Source organism: Delphinapterus leucas, chromosome 6, assembly GCF_059928025.1.
Source record: "Delphinapterus leucas isolate spDelLeu-1000000601 "Yukka" chromosome 6, BTC_Dleu_Yukka2, whole genome shotgun sequence".
Taxonomy (NCBI): Eukaryota; Metazoa; Chordata; class Mammalia; order Artiodactyla; family Monodontidae; genus Delphinapterus; species Delphinapterus leucas.
The window spans coordinates 27,981,847-28,003,685 of record NC_143134.1 but is presented as its reverse complement, the minus strand read 5'-3'; the positions used below and the strand labels follow the sequence as shown (position 1 = coordinate 28,003,685).

The 21,839-nt window shown below is 36.8% G+C and overlaps 1 protein-coding gene across 6 annotated transcripts in view; it reads right to left on the bottom strand.

The window, feature by feature from the left end:
- The window catches only part of AUH (AU RNA binding methylglutaconyl-CoA hydratase), a 162,537-nt gene extending 141,044 nt beyond the window's left edge, over positions 1-21,493 (bottom strand). For 5 of the 6 annotated variants that reach the window (XM_089912909.1, XM_089912906.1, XM_022560701.2 and 2 more), the window contains exons 1-3: positions 21,205-21,493; positions 2,917-2,984; positions 2,719-2,806 (exon numbers count right to left, since the gene is read on the bottom strand). In XM_089912909.1, the coding sequence (XP_089769035.1) occupies positions 2,719-2,806; positions 2,917-2,984; positions 21,205-21,478 (430 nt within the window). In that variant the 5' untranslated portion in view covers positions 21,479-21,493. The remainder of the gene's footprint in view (positions 1-2,718; positions 2,807-2,916; positions 2,985-21,204) is intronic. The other variant, XM_089912908.1, reaches the window with a different exon arrangement.
- Between the last annotated feature and the right edge of the window lie 346 nt (positions 21,494-21,839).

Below are 21,839 nucleotides of genomic sequence, written 5' to 3'. Positions count from 1 at the left end.
TCACAATTCAAAAAGACACACGCACCACAATGTCCAGTGCAGCACTATTTACAATAGCCAGGTCATGGAAGCAACCTAAATGCCCATCAACAGATGAATGGATAAAGAAGATGGGGTATATATATACAATGGAATATTACTCAGCCATAAAAAGGAACAAAATTGGGTCATTTGCAGAGACGTGGATGGATCTAGAGACTCTCATACAGAGTGAAGTAAGTCAGAAAGAGAGAAACAAATATCGTATATTAACGCATATATATGGAACCTAGAAAAATGGTACAGATGAACCAGTTTGCAGGGCAGAAACTGAGACATAGATGTAGAGAACAAACGTATGGACACCAAGGGGGGAAAGCGGTGGGGGCGGGGGGGGGTGATGAATTGGGTGATTGGGATTGACATGTATACACTGATGTGTATAAAACTGATGACTAATAAGAACCTGCTGTATAAAAAAAAAAGAAACTGACATCTGTGTTGATAAAAGAAAACAAATGTCAAAAGAAAAAATATTAGAATTTTTATACTACTGTTTTTATAGGCTATAATAAGTTTAAATATTTGTTTTAAGTATGTAAAGAGATTCTGTGTATCTAAACATACAATATACTTAATGTGTACATATTAATAAATATTAATATTAAATATAATATTAATAAAATATTAATAAAGACAGACATACTAAACTGCCTGTTTCAAATATACGTAAGAAAATCTTTCAGAGAAATTTGAAAGAATGGTTTTATTTATATACTCTAAGTTACTAAAATGATTTGCCCCAATTTTTCTATAATTCACACTTTTTTTTGGACAAAATACGGCAAAAAATCTTATGTTAAAACATAGGAAAAAATTATCCTGATCATGCAAAAGCACACAGAACAAAGAAAATAGATTTGATAAGCCCTTGGAAAAAAGTATTCAAGGCTAATTTGTTAATCTGATAAAGCATTTGGTATATTATGTATGTCCCCAAAAAGGCAACCTATAAAAGATAGTTGTAAACTGTGCTAAAGCATTAAAGCCTTTTCCAAAGAACATCGGTAATGTGGAGACACAAAACCAATGGGCAGCAAAGGAATAGGTAAAACAAGAAGAATTCTACCAGTCATTATAGTGTTATAATTACAAAACCCATTACCAACAGAAAGACAGTACTGCTAGTTATAATCAACTCTTCTTTCTTAAGCGTTATTCTGCCACTATCACTATCACTCCTCAAACATTCACATAATTGGGCCTTCCTTAAAAGCCCCCAAACTGCTCAACATCTTCCCAATAAGCCCCTCACCAGCCCTCAGAGGACCTGAGTGCAGTGACCTCAGAGCCACTGGTCACGAAGTTAGACTCAGTCACCCAGTCACCTGATCCTAAGGTCACAGATACAAGAATTCTAATTCTCTCAGTGTAAGTTTTTCATACTGTTTAAGAAAAAATGTTTAAATATATGTAAAGCCCTTATAAAAACTATTAACAGCTATAATTTATTGACTACTGCACTGTGTTTTATGTACATTGTCACATCAAGCCTCCAACAATCCTACCAGGAGGATAGTGTTACTCGAGTTGGATAGATGTAAAAGCAGAAGACTGTACTGCAAATTGTCTCACCCAGGCAGTTGAGCATAATAATCCTACTCTCTTTGACTGCCAAACAAGTTAAAACTAATCCTTTTACGTATGGTACATTATATCAAAAGCTAAAATATAACTCATTTACACTGAATGTTCCTAAATACCATAAAATTTTGCAATATCTTAAGGTGGAAGCTATGGAGTTCGAAGCTTGGAAAATCTGAGGACCTTTAACAATGAAACTGAAGAACATCAGCCTCAACTAAGACACCTCTAAAAACATTCTGTCTGGAAATACTCCTCCAAGTCCCAGCATTGCTCTGGGTATACTCTAAATGCTCAAAAAATACTTGTTGAATGAATAAAATACTGTATGTTGTTCCCTCAAATGTCTGATTATCTCAAATGGATTATCCCATTTATATTTTTACTGAAAAAAATGTTTTTACGCCTCAGTCAACGTCTGCCTTCATTTGCTTATTAGTAAATTATAATGATCCGGTATATTGTCAGCATTTTTTATCTTTTATCATTTAATCATCTACATTTTTGACTAATTGAAACAGATTCATTCAATCTCATGACTTAGAAATATTTACAAATATGGAAAATGCAAGACAACTTAATCTTTGGCTTTTGGTAACACAGTACAAGCAGAAAAAACATTTCGCTGCTGTAGATACCAATTTAAAAGTACAATTCGTGGACACATACTTGAGTGGGCACTACTACAAACACGAAAGCATATGTCTATATTTAACATTCCATACTGGGGTAGCTACTGCTAGTCAATTAAAGCATTTTTTAATACAGAGCACACTTGTGAGTAGGAGATGTGATTTTTCCTGCACAGCTCATCTTTCATAAATATTATTCATGTACTACAAACATATATTTTAATGGCTCAAATTATTTTTCAACTTCCAAAACAACTTTTCCACTTCCAAAACAACTTTTCCACATGCAACAAAGGTTTCTTTCTAATACTGACAAAGCATTTTTTTTTCTTGTAAAAGAGTAAAAAAAACCAAAAAGGAATTGTTGGTAATGGAATTCAAACCACGGAACACTTTATAATGGAAAATAGGCTACTACTAAGGAAAAATTAGACTCGTTTTAAAATTGAATCTATTTACATACCAGCACAGAATATCCCTGGGACTTCACTTCTGACTATTATGGTCCGTACTTTCTTATCAGATTTTAAAGCATCCACAGCTTTTGAAAGCTAAACAGAAACAGGGAGGGTAAGAAGGAAAAGGGGGAAAAATCATTTTCAGATTGATATCAACACTGTATCTTAATATTAGAAGCAAATAGTTTAATCTTTACACTCACCATTTTTATAAGATTTGTACTCAATGAATTTTTGGCATAAGCTCTGTTTATTCCAAGCACCACAATTCCTGGTTAAGGGGAAAAAAAAAAAAGTCATTTGAGTTAGTGACGTATTCAGGATACAGACTCCCGTATACACAGCTAGTTGACTTGGGATTTAGGAATCTACTACCACCTTGAGGTTCACTTCAAGAGCTTTACCCTAATTTGCATGTTTACCTTCCTTTTCAAGCATAATTTTGAAGAAGTGGTATATATATTTATAAAATCAATCTGATGCCTAATATTCACCACTTTTCTACAGCCTTTTAAAGAAGAACTTTATAACAGCATGTTCCCTTCAACTCCTCTCTCCTTAAACACCACCAAGGTAATCTGCCACATTTTACTAAATTTTACATCATTAAATCAGACTAACTGGTTGAAGGCCACGCTTACTGGTGAAAATTCTAAGTTACAGAATACTGTTTAAAATATAGTTTTTTATCTTCCATATATACAGAAGTACACAATAGCTAACAATTCCTTCTCACAGGCAAGCATTGTGGGATCAGCTTTTTTGCTAGTACACCAGGCGTTAATACTCTTTTTGTCCTACTACATAGCTTTCAGTATTTTCATCCTAGGTTTCTCTCCTGGCTCTGTCCCATGTACTTAACCTGAAGCCACCTCCACTTAGAACTCCAAAAAGCAATTCAACCTGAATCTATAGGAAGTTCATTCTTTCTCCTACAAAGCCAAGCTCTCCCTCCTAACTTCCCTAATCTTATCAGAGAGCATCATCTAAATCCAGCCTCCCATTCCAATTGCTGTAGTCGGATCAATTTTCTAAAACCAATTCCATGCATAGAATTCACCCCGTTTAAAATCCTTTATTTCTTATTTCCAAAATACCCGAGTTCAAAGACCTTAATTTGATATTCGAAGTCCTCTAAAACCTGTACCCGACCTTCTTGTTCCCCAAGGAAACTCAAATTTTCCTTGTATAACAAAAATGCCTTCCACCAGGTGGGGCGAGGTGGGCGGGGGGGGGGGGGGTTGAGGGAAAGGGGTAATCCTTATTTGTAATTGGGTTAAACGAAAGACAACAAAATGTGCGCGTGCCTTCTCTATGCAAGAAACTGCTCAAACCCATTTTTCAACGAACTTAAGCTCATAGCAGAATAAATTTACAAGAATTCCCAATGATCTCAGTAAGGAGAAAATCATGAAGGAGAACTGGTTTCTAGGGCAGGCTCTGCATTAAACAGCTGAATGACCTTGGGTAGGTCCCAATACTAATGACAACAGCTACCACTAATTGAGTCCTTTATTATGTGTTGAACACTGTTCCCAAGCGCTTTACATTTATTGACTTACGTAGTCCCCAAAGCAACCTAAGAGGTAGGTACTGTTTTTATCCTTGTGGAACAGATAAAATAATTGGGACCTGAGGAGGTTAAATAACTACCTTCAGCTAGTAAATAGCAATCTAACTCCACACTTGAAGGAAAAATGAGACTTGCTACACTGTTCATGCTTTAGTTTCCTCAGAAGAAAACCAAGTGGTTAAGACTAGATATTAATTCATTCAAATGTACTGAGTACACATTATGGCGCTCAGCCCTCAAGGAACTATAGTCTAAAAAGGAAAGACAAACATCAATAAAAAAAAAATCATAGAAATATACAATTCAAAATGCTTTACATGCTCTGAACGGTGCTACAGTAATTTGTAACCAGAACTGATATGGTCTGGGGGCAAACAGGGATAGTCAGGGAAAGCTTATCCAAGACAGTGCAATCTGAGTTGAGATTGGGAAGATGAGTATTGGGGGAGAGGTGGGTGCTGGATTACAGACAGGAACAACATAGGAGAAATCATAAAATAGTCATGCCAGAAGGAAGAGAAGAGTACCCAATGAGAGGAGAGGTCAGCACCAGCCAGACAGTGTCATTACAGGCCCTGTTAAAAAATAAGGAGTAACCATTGAGAGAGTTTTAAGTATTGTATAAACACACATATACAACCAGTGGGGAGGATTCGTTTCTATATTTGGAGACCATGCCAAAGTGTACAGGGCTAGACACTTCCAGGCACAAGCTGCAGTCCAGTCAACAGATAATAGGTTTGGCTGAGGTTAGCTGAGTTAGAAGTAGAAGGAAGTGAAAGGACTCAAGAGCTATTCAAGAGGTAAATGTAAAATGAGTTAATGATTGACTGGATTGAGGACTGAATGCATTGCAAGGAGGTATTAAGGAGTGTCTAATAAAGTTTTGGCTTCAGCAATTGGATGAAAAGAAGATGACATTCAATGAGACAGAGAACCATAAAAAACACCAAGGTGAGGGTGCCGGGGGATAAGGTTCATGAGTTCAGTTTTGAATTAAAGTGAATCTGAAGTGCCTTTGAGACACCCAAGCTAGTTATCAACTCTAAGGGTACAGGCTAAGAATGCAGGCTCTGAGGTCGGACTGCTGGAACTGAAATCCCAGTCTGCCACTAGCTATGTGACACTGGACAGTCACTTAACCTCTCTGACCCTCAGTTTCTTACCCTGTTAAGTGAAGATACTAATAGGTCCAAACTCCATGGGACGGTTGTGAGGATCATATGGCAAGACATATGTAAAGCTTTCAACATAAGCATTTAATTATTATTGTCCCTTCTGCAAACACTTTGATGCAATAATTAAAGTGTTACCATAATGAATAGATGCTAGATAGGATACTGTTGACAATATTACTAAATTGTAAAGTGCCATCAAAATGCTTCTACCATAGTTAATTCCAGTGGTTTTGCTCCCATGTTTGAGGCCTGATGTTTTGAGCACTTCTACCTCAAACAGTTGGAAATCAGCTCTGTAATTTAAAACGAATCATCCTGTGCCTAACAACTGTCCCACCCAATGTATCAGTAAGCTACTGATACCCCAAAATGGAATAAAACCTTACTTTATTCTGCAGGGCCTATTGTTTTCATTTTGTAACTGCCCCACTTTATTTCACACTTAATAGCTTCTCAATAACTCAATTATCATGCATCCTCATCACATAACCTAGCCAGAACAAGTTTGCTAGGTTATTAAGGTTATTAAATTCCTGTTTCAGACTTTTCCTGTCTTTTGACAAAATATCATAAAATTCTTGGTGAATCTTCAACAAGTTCATATTACAGCATCAACCCTGCTCTACAGAGCTCACAAAACTGAAAGATGAACAAAGTGACTCAGCTGGGACTTAATATATATATATATATATATATATATATATATATGAATACATTTTACTCATACAAAATTGAAGTGATACACCCTGAGTGAAAGTCCTCCTTCCCTGGACCCATTCCATTCTCCTCCCCAGAGGTAGCCATAGTTATCTGCTGATATGTAACTTTCCACAAAATATATTTATATACAGAAATAGGGTTGTGACTATAGTTTTGCTTATTGTTGCTATTTTACATAAATGCGACCACAGAGTATTTTCTGTTGGCGCTGTTCTACGTAAATAGGTTCATACATATTTCCTTTATTTACTTAATTTGGCCTTAAAGATCTTTCTACATCAAGACATTCCTTTTAATTCATAATATTCTGTGAAATGAATTTCCATTATTTAGTTTCCTTTTCATTATCATTTTCCTAAAATACTGCAATGCTGCAATCAACATTCTTGAAGATTTCTTTTCTGTACAATAAATATCTCTCTGACAGGTATCAAGAAGTGGAATTTCTAGGCCCAACAGAATGTGTATTCTTAAATTTTAACAGATAACTCTCAAAAATACAGATACTGTCCAGCCAAATCACCAGTACCTATCAGTAGTACATCTTAACAGAGCTCCAATTATATGTATTACCTGTACAAGGACACTTCCTTGCCCACATATTTTAATATTTATATTATCACTAATTCTCAAAAAATAAACAAAATCAATCTGAAATTAAGATCACTTCTAATATATTTTTAAACTACCTCTACATTGTACTAAGACACAACTGTACCAAAAATTAGTCTTACATTATACACGTTAACTTATTTATAAAGAAATACAGAAGTTAGGACACTGGAACTCAGCTCCTTCAGGCCATTTAGAACTTTCTGTGACAATTCTGTGTACCACTTTGTATGGAACCACCAGACTTTGTTAGACAAGATGCATGAGATACACTAGCATAGGATCTATTACACTGGAATACACAAAATTCATAACTTTACACAAAGATACATACACTCTTTTCGAGTACAAGGTTTTTGACCTAAAATTAGAGGAATTTTAATATATTCTGTTTTACATGGTACCCATCAAACAGAGAAAAAAAAGTTAAGTCTAATTACATTCACTACATTTTCAAGTATATTACTGGTAAGAGAGAACTTCTGTTTGACTTGGTGTCAATGAGAACTGGATCTTACAATTTACTCTGTCACCACCCTCTCCCACATCCCAGCAGAGAATTATTTTGACCCAAAATAAATAAATAAATAAGGCATGGCTCATTTGTGAGAATACCACTTCCGCTCAGTTGAAAATTTACCTTCGCATATTATCCTTTCTTCAATTAAAGCTATTGTCTCAGTCTCTTATCATATACAAATAAGTTTGGTCTGTTATTACTAACCCAATACTAGGTTTTATTCTAATATCCCCTTATACCACCTGTTTTTTATTTTCCGCTACTTACTTTGTAGAATGGCTTCTAGTCTTCTTACTTCTCTTAAATCCTAACTTATTTATATTTTAATGATCACAGCAGAAAAATTATATATTGAAATAAGTTATTTTGCCATAAATTACCTTCCTTTTGTTTTATTAAATATTTTTTTAATTATGTGTGTGAGCTGCTTACATTATCTATACATTTCATCTCAGGTCACTAAGGGGACCTCATTAAACATGTTATTGTGAATCACTGGTCTACCACTCAACACTGAATATTATAAATCTCTGACAATATATGGAAAATAACATCATTATGTATCAAGTTTCACCTAATCTTATGAACCAAAGTTGAGTTGACTAAGTTTAATAATCATTTGTCATTTGTTTTCTGAATTAACTGTTCTTATTGTTTGCCTATCTTATCAGAGTTGTCTTTTGCATTTCAATTAATAAATTTTTAGATTACAGACATTAATTCATTATTTATAAAACAGATCTTTTCCCTATCATTCACTTTTAAAGTTCAACTTGTTCACGGTAATTTTTGGCACCATAGTTTTAACTTTTTATATAGTATATTATTGCCTTTGCAATTTTCGGGCTTAGTATCTTCCTTAAAAAGGGTTTACAATGAAAACACACATCCACACAAATGCACCAAATGATCACAGCAGCATTATCCAAAATATTCAAAACGTGGATACAACCCAAATATCCCTCAGCTGATGAATAGGTAAACAAAATGTAGTATATCCACTCAGTGTAATATTTGGCCTAAAAAAAAACAACGAAGTATCAATACACGTACAACATGGATGAACCCTGAAAACATGCTGAGTGAAAGAAGCCAGTCACAAGGGAGCACATACCTTATAATTCCATTTATATGAACTGCTGAGAGGAGACAAATCAGAAGGGACAAATAAGGTCGATTGGTGGTTGCCTAGGACTAGTAGAGATGGAGGGATTGAGCAGTGACAGCTAAAAAGTGTGAAGTTTCTTTTTGGGGCAATGAAAATGTTCAATAATTGATTGTGGTGACAGATGCACAACTCTGTAAATATACTAAAAGCCATTAAACTTTACATTTTAATAGGAGATTTTTAAGGTATATGAATTATATGTCAATAAAGCTATTTTTTTTTAATTTTTTTAAAAAACATGGCAACATTCTCTTAGACCTAGAAATAGAGCGAAATTACCAGAGAACCATGGAGTGAGGATGAGGGCAAAAGAGAAGGTACACATTTGTGGTGGAGTGTGAAAGGGAGCCAAACCCTTATCCTCCATTGCAAAAAGTCAATAGATAGGTAATACCTAAATTTGAAAATTCCAGAAGTAGAAACACATGTATGTTATTTCAAATGAAATAACATATGAAATAACATATACCCCAAAGAATCAGCCAAAGGGTTTTAAATAACTGCTTCTGGAGTATAGGAAATGGGGTGGAGGAAGGCACTGCTAGTTCTCAAAACAAACCATGTTAAATATTGGTCACAATACTAACTGTATAGATAATTAAGAAAAAGTAAAACTAAACCAATTAAAACAAAATAAAGGCTCTCTCTACCCTAATGTTTTGAAACAATTCTCTAATACTTTCTCCTAACATTGATTACTTTCATTTCTGCTGTTCTCAACTCCGCAGGTATCTTATTTTCTCTGAAATGCATAAACATTTTTGGCTAGCACCATTCATAAAACAGTACCCTATTTTCTTTCTGATTTCAAAAATCAAACAACTGTATACTAAATAACTATAAAAATCACTCTCTGGGCTCTCTGTTTTACCGTCAATTTCCTGGTCCACTCCTATTCTAATGTTCTTCCTACTTTAATTATTGTAACAATATTGTATGTTTTGTTATCTAATGTACAGTAAGCACCACGTCTACCAGCTATTATTTTTCAAAATGTCTTAAATATTCTTAAACACAACTCTTTTCAATGAAATTTAAAATACACTGTTAGGATATTTGTTGTTTAATATTTAGGAAACTGACATATTTAAAGTATTAACTCTTTCCCTTTATAACATGGTACAATGCTGCAAATTTTCAGGTCTTCGTTTTTTCCTCAATAAAGACTTAAGAGACTTCATCTTGCACATCTTCAAAGGCTATCTGTTGCCCCTTGTGAATGCTTTTATTTCTATATCAGTTATATTTTCTAATCACATATTGAGAGTACGTGGAAAGTTTAGTGCTATTTTATAGGAACTTTTTCTGGCAAATTTATTAAATATTAATAGACTTAACAAGTGGTTCTCTTCAATTTTCTAAGACAACAATCAATCATTATCTGGAAATATTGGCAGTTACATGTTCTGCTCCAATGTTCATTTCCAATTTCCTTCTCTTGCTGTTTTACTTTAGCTAGGACTTCAAGTCCAACATAATATTAGCAAAAATAATAAGTTCCCTTATTTTATCAATGTCTTTAATGAAAACGTTTCTAAGTATTTCACCATTTAGTATAACGTTTGCTATGCATTTCTAATAGCTTTTTTTCAAGTTGGGGAAATTTATTTCTACATTCAAATTTGCATTTTAAAAAGATCACTCAGGCCACAGTGCAGAAAACAGATTAGAATAAAGCTAGAATATACTAGACCAACTTCCCTTATGAATATAAATGTAAAAATCCTCAACAAAATACTAGTAAGCCAAATCTAGCAGCCATGACCAAGAGGGACTTATCCCAGGAATGCAAGGGTGATTCAGCACAAAAATCAATCAAAGTTACACACCACACGAAGAGAATAAAAGAAAACATTTGAAAGCTACATGATCATCTCAACTGATGCAGAAGAAACATTGGACAAAATCCAACATGCCTTAAATGATTTTTTTTTAATGATAATTGAAAAACCTCAACAAACTAGTAACAGAAGGAAACTTCCTCAACCTAATAAAGGGCATTTATAGAAAACCCACAACTAACATCATACTTAATGTTAAAAGACTGAAAGTCTTCTCCTTAGGATAAATAACTAGATAATGATGTCTGTTTTCACCACTTCTATTCAATGTTGTACTGGAAATTCTAGCCAGGGTAATTAGGCAAAAAAAAGAAATAAAAGGCATCCAGATAGGAAAAAAAAAAGAAGTAAAATAATTTCCATTCACAAATAACATGATCTTATACACAGAAAATCCCAATGAATCCACCAAAAACTGTTAGAGCTAATAAGTGAACTCAATAAAGTTGCATGATACAACATCAATATATAAAAATCAGTTAAATTTCTATACGCTATCAATAAACACTCCAAAAATGAGATTAGGAAAACAATTCAATTTGTAATAACATCAAAAAAATACAATACTTAGGAATAAACTTAAGAAAGTTCAAGACTGTACACTGAAAACTGTAAAACACCACTGAAAGAAATTTAAAAAGACCTAAGTAAATACAAATTTATGATCAATTGGTTTTTGACAAGAATACCAAGACCATTCAATGGTGCAAGACTTTTCAACAAATCGTGGTGGGACAACTAGATACTCACCCACAAAGGAATGGAGTTGGACCCTTTCCTCACACAACACACAAAAATTATCTCAAAATGGATCTAAGAGCTAAAACTATAACACTCTTAGAAGGAAGCAAAGGTATAAATCTTCATGATCCTGGATTAGGCAACAGTGTCCTAAATATGACAACAAAAGCACAAGCAACAAAAGAAAAAACAGATAAACCAGACTTCATCAAAATTACTAAGGAAGTGAAAAAACAAGCCACAGAAAATATCTGCAAATCATACATCTGATATGGGGTTTATATTTAGATTATATACAGAATTCTTACTATTCACAACAAAAAGACAACCCAACTGAAAAACAGGCAAAGGAGTTGAATAGATATTTCTCCAAAGAAGATATATAAATGAAATGAGGCTCAACATAATATGTTATTAGAGAAATGCAAATCAAACCACAATGAGGTATCACTTCATACCCAATAAGATGGCTATAATTTAAAAAAGGAAACAAATAAGCATTGACAACGATGTGGAGACTTAGGAACTCTCAACCATACTCTCATATTCTCATACAGTTTGGTGGTTCCCCCAAACACTAAACATAAAATTACCACATGACCCAATGATTCTACTCCTAGATACCTATCCAAAAGAATGAAAACCTATGTTCAAACAAATAACCGTACACAAGTATTTAGCAGCATTACTCATAATATCTAAAAAGTAAAAATACAAAATGTGCTATATCCAGTCAATGGAATATTATTCAGCCATAGAAAGGAATGAAGTGCTGATGCATGCTATAACACAGACGAACTCTGAAAACATTAGGCTGAAAGAACCCAGACACAAAAAGCCACATATCGTATGATTCTACTTCTGTGAAATACCTAGTATAGGCAAACCTGTAAAGACAGAAAGGAAATTAGTGGTTTCTGGAAACTGGGGGGGAGGGGGAATATGGAGAAACTGACTAAAGAGCATGGGTTTGTTTTGAAAGTAATAAAACTGTTCTGGAATTAAGACAGTGATGATGGCTGTACAACATGGTGAATAACCTAAAAACTACTGAATGTACACTTTGAAAAATTAAAATGGTAAACTTTGTATTATGTGAATTTCACCTACAGTTACAAAAAAGAAAAAAAAAAAAGGATACTGGAGGATACCAAACAAGACGCTACTGCAGAGATCCAGATGAGAGATGACAGCACACAGGCTTCAGGCTGTGGAGTGGAGATGGAAAGCAGACTGCTTCTAGAGATATACTGAAAGCAGTACCAACGTAACTATTACCAATAATATTCTAAACCCTGTTTATATTCAATCTATAGATACAGCAATGGACAACTGTAAGAGAACAAAATGTAACTATCATAAACTTTGATGATATAAAGTTACAAATGACAGAAATTGTATGGTTAGAAGATGAAGGATATAGAACAGCAAACATTTTCTGAACTTACACCAAAAAAGTCCAGATACTGTCTATAAAAATAATTATAAAGGTAACACAAACCAGAAAGTGAATAAAATTATCATTCACAGCAAAGACTCAAAATATAAGTTTAAAGTCTTTACTTTTGATGAAACAGTTTGAAAGTGGAGAGATGACACCCTTCCATAGTGTTTCTGTTTGTTTATTTTACCATGAGCATATATTGTTACTTTAGAATTTTGTAGACCTCAATAATTTAACTATTTTTACTAACAAATCACTTGTAATACACAAAGAACTGAAAACCACTGACAGAATACTTTTGATAAACCATATATAATTCAGTCTCCTTAAAATACTACAAAAGTAATAAGAACCTACAATAAAAACATAATGAACTAACCCAGAACTCCTTCACATGAACAGAAGGAGATATGCAATTTTTATAATACCCAAATTTTAGAAACAACGTGGAAAATCATTAACAGATGATGGCTGTAAACCTAGAAAACCCAAAACAATCAAATAAAAAACTACTGCAACAAAAGAGCATTATTTAAAAGACATGAAATTAAATATCCAGATAAAATAGGCTTCATATAGAAGGAAGGAAGGAGAGAGAGGGAGGGAGGGAGGAGGAGGCGGGGGGAGGGAGGAAGAAAGGCAAACACACAGAAGATATACTGAAAGAAATCATCTCATTTTTATGAACAACCAGACAGGAGGCAGGATGACCTGGGGTACACTTAACATAAATGTGCAAACCCTACTGGTGGGCACTTCTAAAACTCCCCTTAAAAAAAAACAAAATAGAATTGCAAAAATGGAAACACATTCTGTGTTTTTAGGTAGAAAAGAAAGCAGTATCATAAATATTTCCCTAATTTTAAATCCAACACAATGTCAATAAAAATACCAACAAGCCTTTTTCTGAAACTATACATGGATATTCCAAAACTCATGTGGAAAAATAACCATGCAGGAAGAGCCAAGAAAAAAAAAAAAGAAAAAGAAAGAAAGAGCAAAGGTGAAGGAGGGAATACCTAGCCCTACCATACACTAAAACACAACACAGCTTTAATCATAAAATAATGTAGAAGTGCAACATCTACAGAGACCATAAAACAGAACAGAAAGACCAGATTTAGCTCGTGATAAAAATGGCCCTTCAAATCAGTGGGGTAAAGATGAATAAGTGGTGTTGGGACAACTGGATACCCATTTGGAAAAAGATAAAGGGTCTGTATCTCACACTGCCATGATAATTCCTTTATTTTTACATTGGTGGTTTCAAAAGTGGTGATTTTCTATCATTCCTACCATTCTTCTATAAAAACATCTTCTTCCCTACCCCACCATCTTGAGTAATCACCATGGCTTCATGGATTCTTTACTCAAGGTGCTATAATCCATTATCACTGTATTTTTTAATGTTCAAAGCCCTTGTAAGCTTATATCCTGACATGTTCCTTTTAGTATTTAACATGTTCCTATGTCCTTCTGACATGTTCCTTTTAGTATTTGAACACTTCCTTGCTTTTTGACTCACAAAGATATTCCAGGCTCACCTTTCACTTTCCCTGCTCCAGACCTGAAATCAGACATTTCTCCAAAGAGCTCTGGCTTCTTTCAGTGGGGGAACAGTCTTTAGAAACCAAAATCTGGACATTAGATATGTTCACTGCTACTGTGGTATCATTCTTTTAGACTGTTTCAATGGTCAGAATAGGAAATAAATATAAACATGTTCATATACAATATACTTATGTTTTTTTTAAGTTTGGCCTGATAACTCTAATTCAAATCCAAGGTAACAGGTTTCTTCCTCACCTTCCCTCATCCCATATTTGTACTTTCTCTCTCCTACCACAGTGAAAAGTCTGTTTCCCAAGAACATTTTTTTCATTTACTCTATCCTATAATAAAAAGAAAACATATTCAGAATTATTAAGCCCAACTACTGCTAACAACAGACTACTAAGTAAATTTCAAGATTCTTTTTGACTCATAACTAATTGATCTAAATGATAACAACTTATTCAAAACAATAATGCCAACCATGTATGGGGTGACTGTAGCTTACAGAAAAGGGTAATAAATGACAGTAATGTTATAAGGAATGGGAGGAAAGAAATAGGAATATGCATTTACACCATTACCACCATGAAACAGTATAGTGTTATTAAAAAGCAGGCGTGGATTAGTTGTAAATATATATTGCAAACAACACGGTAACAGTTACAAATACATAATAATCCAACTATTTAAATAATCACTTTAAGTATGAATGGTCTAAAATACACTAATTAAAAGACAGATACTGTCAGAGTGGATTAAAAACAAGACCCAGGGCTTCCCTGGTGGCGCAGTGCTTGAGAGTCCACCTGCCGATGCAGGGGATGCGGGTTCGTGCCCCGGTCCGGGAGGATCCCACATGCTGCGGAGCGGCTGGGCCCGTGAGCCATGGCCACTGAGCCTGCGCGTCTGGAGCCTGTGCTCTGCAACGGGAGAGGCCACAACAGTGAGAGGCCCCCGTACCGCAAAAAAAAAAAAAAAACAAGACCCAACTCCATGTTGTGTACAAAAAAATCCACTTTAAACATAAAGACACAGACTGATTAAAAATGAAGAGATAAAGCAAGATAAACCATGCTAACACTAATAAAACCTGGAGTAGCTACATTAATTTCAGAGACAGCAGATCTCAGAACAAGGAATAGTCTCAGGGAGAAAAAGGGGCATTACATAATGCTGGAGGGGTCATTTCTGCAACATAATAACCCATGCATATCCACCTAACAATAGAGCATCAAATTGCATGATGTAAAAACTGATAGAATTACAAGGAGAAATAAACAAATCCCCTAACATAGTTGCAAATTTCAACTCACCTCTATCACTTATAGATCCATCAGACAGAAAATCAATTAAGGGTATAGCTGAACTGAACACAAACAAAAAAATCAACTAAATCTAACTGAATACTAGATCTACTTGAATATAGAACACTTGCATCCAACAATAGCAGACTACTCATTCTTCTCAAGGTCATACTGATATTCACCATGACAGACCACATTCTGGGCCAAAAACACACTTAACAAATTTAAAATAGAAATCAGGGCTTCCCTGGTGGCGCAGTGGTTAAGAATCTGCCTGCCAATGCAGGGGACAAGGGTTCAAGCCCTGGGCCGGGAAGTTCCCACATGCCATGGAGCAACGAAGCCCATGTGCCACAACTACTGAGCCTGTGCTCTAGAGCCCGCGAGCCACAACTACGGACGCCCGCGTGCCTAGAGCCTGTGCTCCGCAACAAGAGAAGCCAACGCAATGAGAAGCCCACGCATCGCAATGAAGAGTAGCCCTTGCTCTCCGCAACCAGAGAAAGCACGCACGCAGCAAGGAAGACCCAACGCAGCCAAAAGTAAATAAAATAAATAAATTAAAAAAAAAAAAAAAAAAAGAAATCATACTGAAGTATCCTCCTAGGTGACAATGGAAATAAACCTAGAAATCAATAACAGAAAAACAGCTGGAAAACCTCAAAATATTTAGAGGTTAAATAAGGTACTCAAGTAAAATATAAGTAAATGAAGAAATCTCAAGAGAAATTTAAAATACTTCTAACTATATGAAATTGAAAATACAACTTATCAAAATACATGTGACACAGCAAAAGTAGTGCTTGGGGAAAACTTACAGCACTGAATGCACATATTAAGAAACATCTACAATTGGTAATCTAAGCTTCCACCTTAAGAAACTAGAAAACAAACAACAAATTAAATTAAAATAAGTGGGAAGAAAAGTAAAAATCAGCAGAAATCAATGAAATTAAAAGTAGAAAATCAGTAAAGAAAAATCAATCAAATCAAAAGTTAGTTCTTTATTAAAAAGATCAGTAAATTGATAAGCCTCTAGCCAGGTTAGCCGTGAAAAAAAAAGAGAGAAAACAAATTACTAATATCAGAAATGAAAGAGAATATCAATTACTAACATCAGAAATTCATCACTACTGAATCCCACTGATACCACAAGCATAATAAAGAAATATTATGAACGACTATATGCCAACAAATTTGCTAACTTACATGAAATAAACCAATTCCTTGAAAGGCACAAGCTAACAGGACAAGAAATAGATAAGCTGAATAGGCTAAATCTATTGATATTAAAGAAACTGAATCAGTAATTAATAAGCTTCTAAATAAGGAAGCATCAGATGCAGATGGTTTCACCAGTGAATTCTACTAAAACATTCAAAGAAAAAAATGATGCAATTTCTCTACAATCTCTTCCAGAAAACAGAAGCAGATAGGGCACTTCCTAGCTCATTTTATTAAGTCAGCATTACCCGTATACCAAAAACAGACAAAGACATCACAGGAACGGAAAACTAAAGACCACTATTTCTCATAAACATAAATGCAAAAATCCTCAACAAAATGTTAGTAAATCAAATCCAGCAATGTATAAAAATAATTACACCCCAAAATCAAGTGGGATTTATTCCAGGTGTGAAAGACTGGTTCAATATTTGAAAATCAATTAATGTAACACATCACATCAACAGGCTCAACACAAAAAGGCATACAATCATCTCAATAGATGCAGAAAAAGAATTTGACAAAATTCAACCAGATAAAAACACTTGAACTATGAATAATCAGAGGCTTCTTCAACCTGATAAAGGACATCTACCAAAAAACCCATAGCTAACATCATACTTAATGGTAAAAGACTGAACGCCTTCCCCTCAGATCAGGAAAAAGATTAGGATGTCTGTTCTTGAAACTTTTAGTCTACACTGTAACAGAGGGTCCAAAGGGGGAGATTACAGAAGAGAAAGAAATAAAAGGCATCCAGATTGGAAAAGAATAAGTAAAATTTCTTCTGTGTGCAGATGACATGGATCCTGTATATAGAAAATATTAAGAAACCCACTAAAAACCTATGAGAAAAAATCATCAAGTTCAGGAAAGTTGCATGATACAAGATCAACATACAAAAACAATTGTATTTCTGTACGCTAGCAATGAACAATTTGAAAACAAAACTAAGAAAACAATTCCATTTACAATAGTATCCAAAAAGAATGAACTAGCTAGAAGTAAAGTTAACAAAAATTTAAGTTTAAGACTTATACAATGAAAACTACAAAATACTGCTGAATGAAAAGATATTCCATGTTCATGGAATGTTAAGTTTTATATTGTTAAAAAGGCAATATTCCCCAAATTGATCTACCTATTCAATGCAATTCCTATCAAAATACCAGTTGACTTGACTTCCTTGAAAAAACTGAGAATTCTTTAGAAATTCTGGTATAAATTCTTCAGAAATGGTACTGACATAAAGATAGACATGTAGATAAATGGAATACAACTGAAAGTACAGAAACAAACTCTATGTTTACAGTCAATTAATTTTCAACAAGCATGCCAACACAATTCTATGGTGAACTATAGGTCTCATCAATAGCACTGGTACACTGGATATCCAAAGCAAAAGAATGGGGGCTTCCCTGGTGGCGCAGTGGTTGAGAGTCCGCCTTCCGATGCAGGGGACACAGGTTCGTGCGCCGGTCCGGGAGGATCCCACATGCCGCGGGGCGGCTGGGCCCGTGGGCCATGGCCGCTGAGCCTGCGCGTCCAGAGCCTGTGCTCCGCAACGGGAGGTGCCACAACAGTGAGAAGCCCGCGTACCGCAAAAAAAAAAAAGTTCTAAAATTAGATTGTAGTGATGGTTGCACAACTCTGTAAATATGCTAAAAATAATTGTACATTTTTAATTTTATATGTGAATTAATCTCAATAAAATTTTAAAATATATACATCTATCTAAATATATAGCCTTATTGAGATAGAATTCACATGCCATAAAATATATGGAATTAAAGAATGTATTCTTTAAAACATGAGAAAAATGTGAAAGGAATCAACCTGTTTTTTAAAGAAAAAAAGCATGTAGTAGGAAGATGAGCTAGCTGACCTCTGCAACAGGCCACCTGAGACATGATACAGGCTTGGACAAGAGCAGTGTTGGTAAAGAAGAACATGGATAAAAATGGAAAGACTACAAAGGCACTTGGGAAGACCTGATGATAAGCCAGATGTGAATGATGAGGTAGAGCGGGCATTAAGAATAACTTGAATTATGCATTTGCTTGTTTGCTCTACTTCTACCAGAAGTTGGTATAAAGTTCACAAAAATGGTCTTTAAAATGGGTCACAATTATGAGTAGAAGCCTACAAGACTGGGAGAAGGTTGGTATGGAGAAGGGAGAGGTCATTCCAGAAGGCGTGTGCAAAAACACAGACACATAAGAGCAAGAAAAGGTAAAGCTTAGATGCAGCAGAAGGGAGATGGATGGTCTGTAAAGGCCTGCAGCTGTGAGGGCTTGTAGGCATTAGAGACCACTAGAGGTTTTTAACTGAACAGAGATGTGATTCTTGCTTGGCCTTGAAAAAATAACCCCAGCCCCAGTGCAAAGAACAAACTGGGAAGGAGAATGACTGGAGACCAGTTGACCTATAAAGGCAGCCCACTGCGGGAAACCAGGAGAGACCTCTGTAAACCATGACCGGGACTGCTGCTCTAAAACCCTGAGGAGGCTGGACAACAATGCAAAAAATAACGACTAAAGAAAGTTGGTTGTCTAACTGTGCTTCCACAACAAATTACAAATATGGAACCCAAGCAACCTATGAGTACGGATGTATTCTGCATTTACCCACCTCCACCAGCCTAAAGAGGCCTACAGGGCAGAGAGCAGTCTGGGGCTCCTCTGACCCAGTGGAGTTGTCATATTCCCTGCAGGCTGCTAAGAGCACCAAATTTTGGACTCGCCTCTAATAAGCAAAGGCACCAGGGAGATTCCTTCACCTGCACCAGCCTTGAACTCATGTTTTTCTTTGCACTGCTTATTGCTGGTTTGACAGTAAAGCAAAGCAAAGTAAAGCATATATAATGTTAAACAAAACTGAGTTGTCACCTTGCCAATCCTGAAAGGAAGCAGGTCAATTTTCTTAAGAACCCGTATTCCCTAATAGCTGATTTTTACATTTCAAGTGACAAAACATTCTGAATTTATCAAATTGACTTATATTCCGATTTCTTTTCCTTGACCCATTTGAAACCTAACTGAAGGACTTTCCAGACATTTTATAAAAATGTACGTTCAATATGCATTCATTTAGGTCAAAAGAATACAGAATATGGTGCACATTACTAGCTGTACCTGCAATGCATTTGTATCTAATGTACTGCTGGTTCACCTAATGGAACTGAAATGCTAGCAAGACTAAGCTTACCCAAAAGATGGTAGCGTTCATGGCTCTAATCACTCCAGTGCCAATCTACTTTCCAGCTGAATTTCTCAAAATTCTGCCTGTCATGCCACTACAACCACGCTTGCCTTATGCCATTTCCCCAAAACACCACACGTTCCCATGCCATGCCTTTCACCATGCTCTTGTCTGTATGAAATAATAAACAAATAAAAGAAATAACTCATCATACTCCAGAAGACCCCCTATGAGCTAGATCGATACTCAGTGAGCAATTTATATTACCCTCTCGTCTAATCTCCACAGTAGGCATACAAAGTTGGTATTATTTTTCCTATTTTTGCACGGAAGAAAATTGAAGCACAGAGAAGTTTGCCTAGGAACCCTCACTAATGTCACATTCCATTGCAAAGAATGCCTTGGACCCCTTTTCATCTGGCAAAACCCTAACTTAACCCTCAGAATCCCCTTCTGGAGTCTTCCAATCTCCCCAGATATAGCTATCATATGAACCTTGGGGGTACTACAGCCCTTTGCTGTCGCCAAGCCTTTAAAGTTAGCATAACCTTTTAATCACCACTATCTTCCTCGCTATACTGGGTGCTGCTTAAAGACAGCAATCATGACTTAACTCGTTTTGCACTTCTGCTTAACCGATTATAGGTGCTCAATAACTGCATGTCAAAATTCAATGACTACTCTTCTGGCAAACTGCTATTTCCACCTTTCATGATCCATTTAACGTCTCCCAACAAGGCCAAGTGAAAGGAATTGAGCTTTAACAGCAATCCCACCGACTGGCACACATCTTCTATCACAACCCTTCCTCCCACTGTATTGTACTGCTAATGCATCTACCTCCACCCAAGGAGGTAGCTCAAGGGCAAGATCAACATCATCCACAACTGTGTCCCCCAGAGCTTAGCAAGGGAATTGGAAGACCAAGAAAATGCTCAAAATTGTCTAACTGAACTGAAATAGTCCACAAAACTAACCTTCTAAGATAAAATGGGCAAGGGGAAAAATTGTTCCAGATGCACCGCTTTAAACTGAAGAAGACTCAGAATAATAAGGTGCATTGTCAAGGCAGCTTCCAAAACTCTCCGCCTGATAGCTGAGTTGACAGAAAGGAATCACAGAGCAAGAACAAAATCTGGAAGCAAATATCACACACCCGTTTATTGACCTTGGCTCGTCTAGAGATGAGGACGTAAGCCGCATTTCTGTCTTCGGCGCCGAGTAGGGCCACTTTTACAGGTAAGCTGCTCCGTAGGACACCTTTAGGCAAGGAGAGCACTATATAGCTGCAACGCTTGGGAGGGGGAGGGGAAGGGCCCCCAAGCCTCTCGGCGGACACTGACGTCAGCCCGGACACTCGACCTTGCAACCCCTTCCCAGGACCGGCGGCCGCCCGCGTCGCGCCCCTCACCTCGGTTCTCCTCCTCCAGGTACCGCACCCGCAGTTCGTCCTCCGTCTTCACCTCAGAGCTGTAGCCCCTCCGCCAGGCCGCCCCCCCGGCCACGGGTGTCCAGCCCCGAGCCCAGGTCGCCGGGTCGACCCGCGGGACCGTCCAGGAGCCGGACAGCCTCCACCCAGGGCTGAGCCGCGCACAGCAAGCGGCCACCAAGCGAGCGCGGCGGGCCTGCAAGATACCCAAGGCCCCGGGTGCCGCTGCCACTGCCGCCGCCGCCGCCGCCGCCATATTGACTGTTTACGGCGTGAGCCTGCGGCTGCTGCCCCGCCCCCGCCGCGCGCAGGCCAGCCCCCCGCACGCCGCAGGGCATGCCCAGGCCCCGCCCCCAGCTCGCCCCGCCCGGCCACGCCCCTAGAACCTCCCGCTCGCGCCAGGCTCCGCCCCCGAACCCTCGCCCCGCCCAACACCGATGACAGAGCGTTCCAGGTTCCACTTTCTCAGGCCTCCCTTGCCTGACAGGAGGTGTAATGGCTTGTACAGCAAAGGAAGGGAGAAAGTAATTCTCCAAGGCTGTGGAATATTTTAGGGGGAACATATTCTATAAGAACTCCCCGGAGAGAGTCGCCTCCCTACACTCCCTGGGCCATGC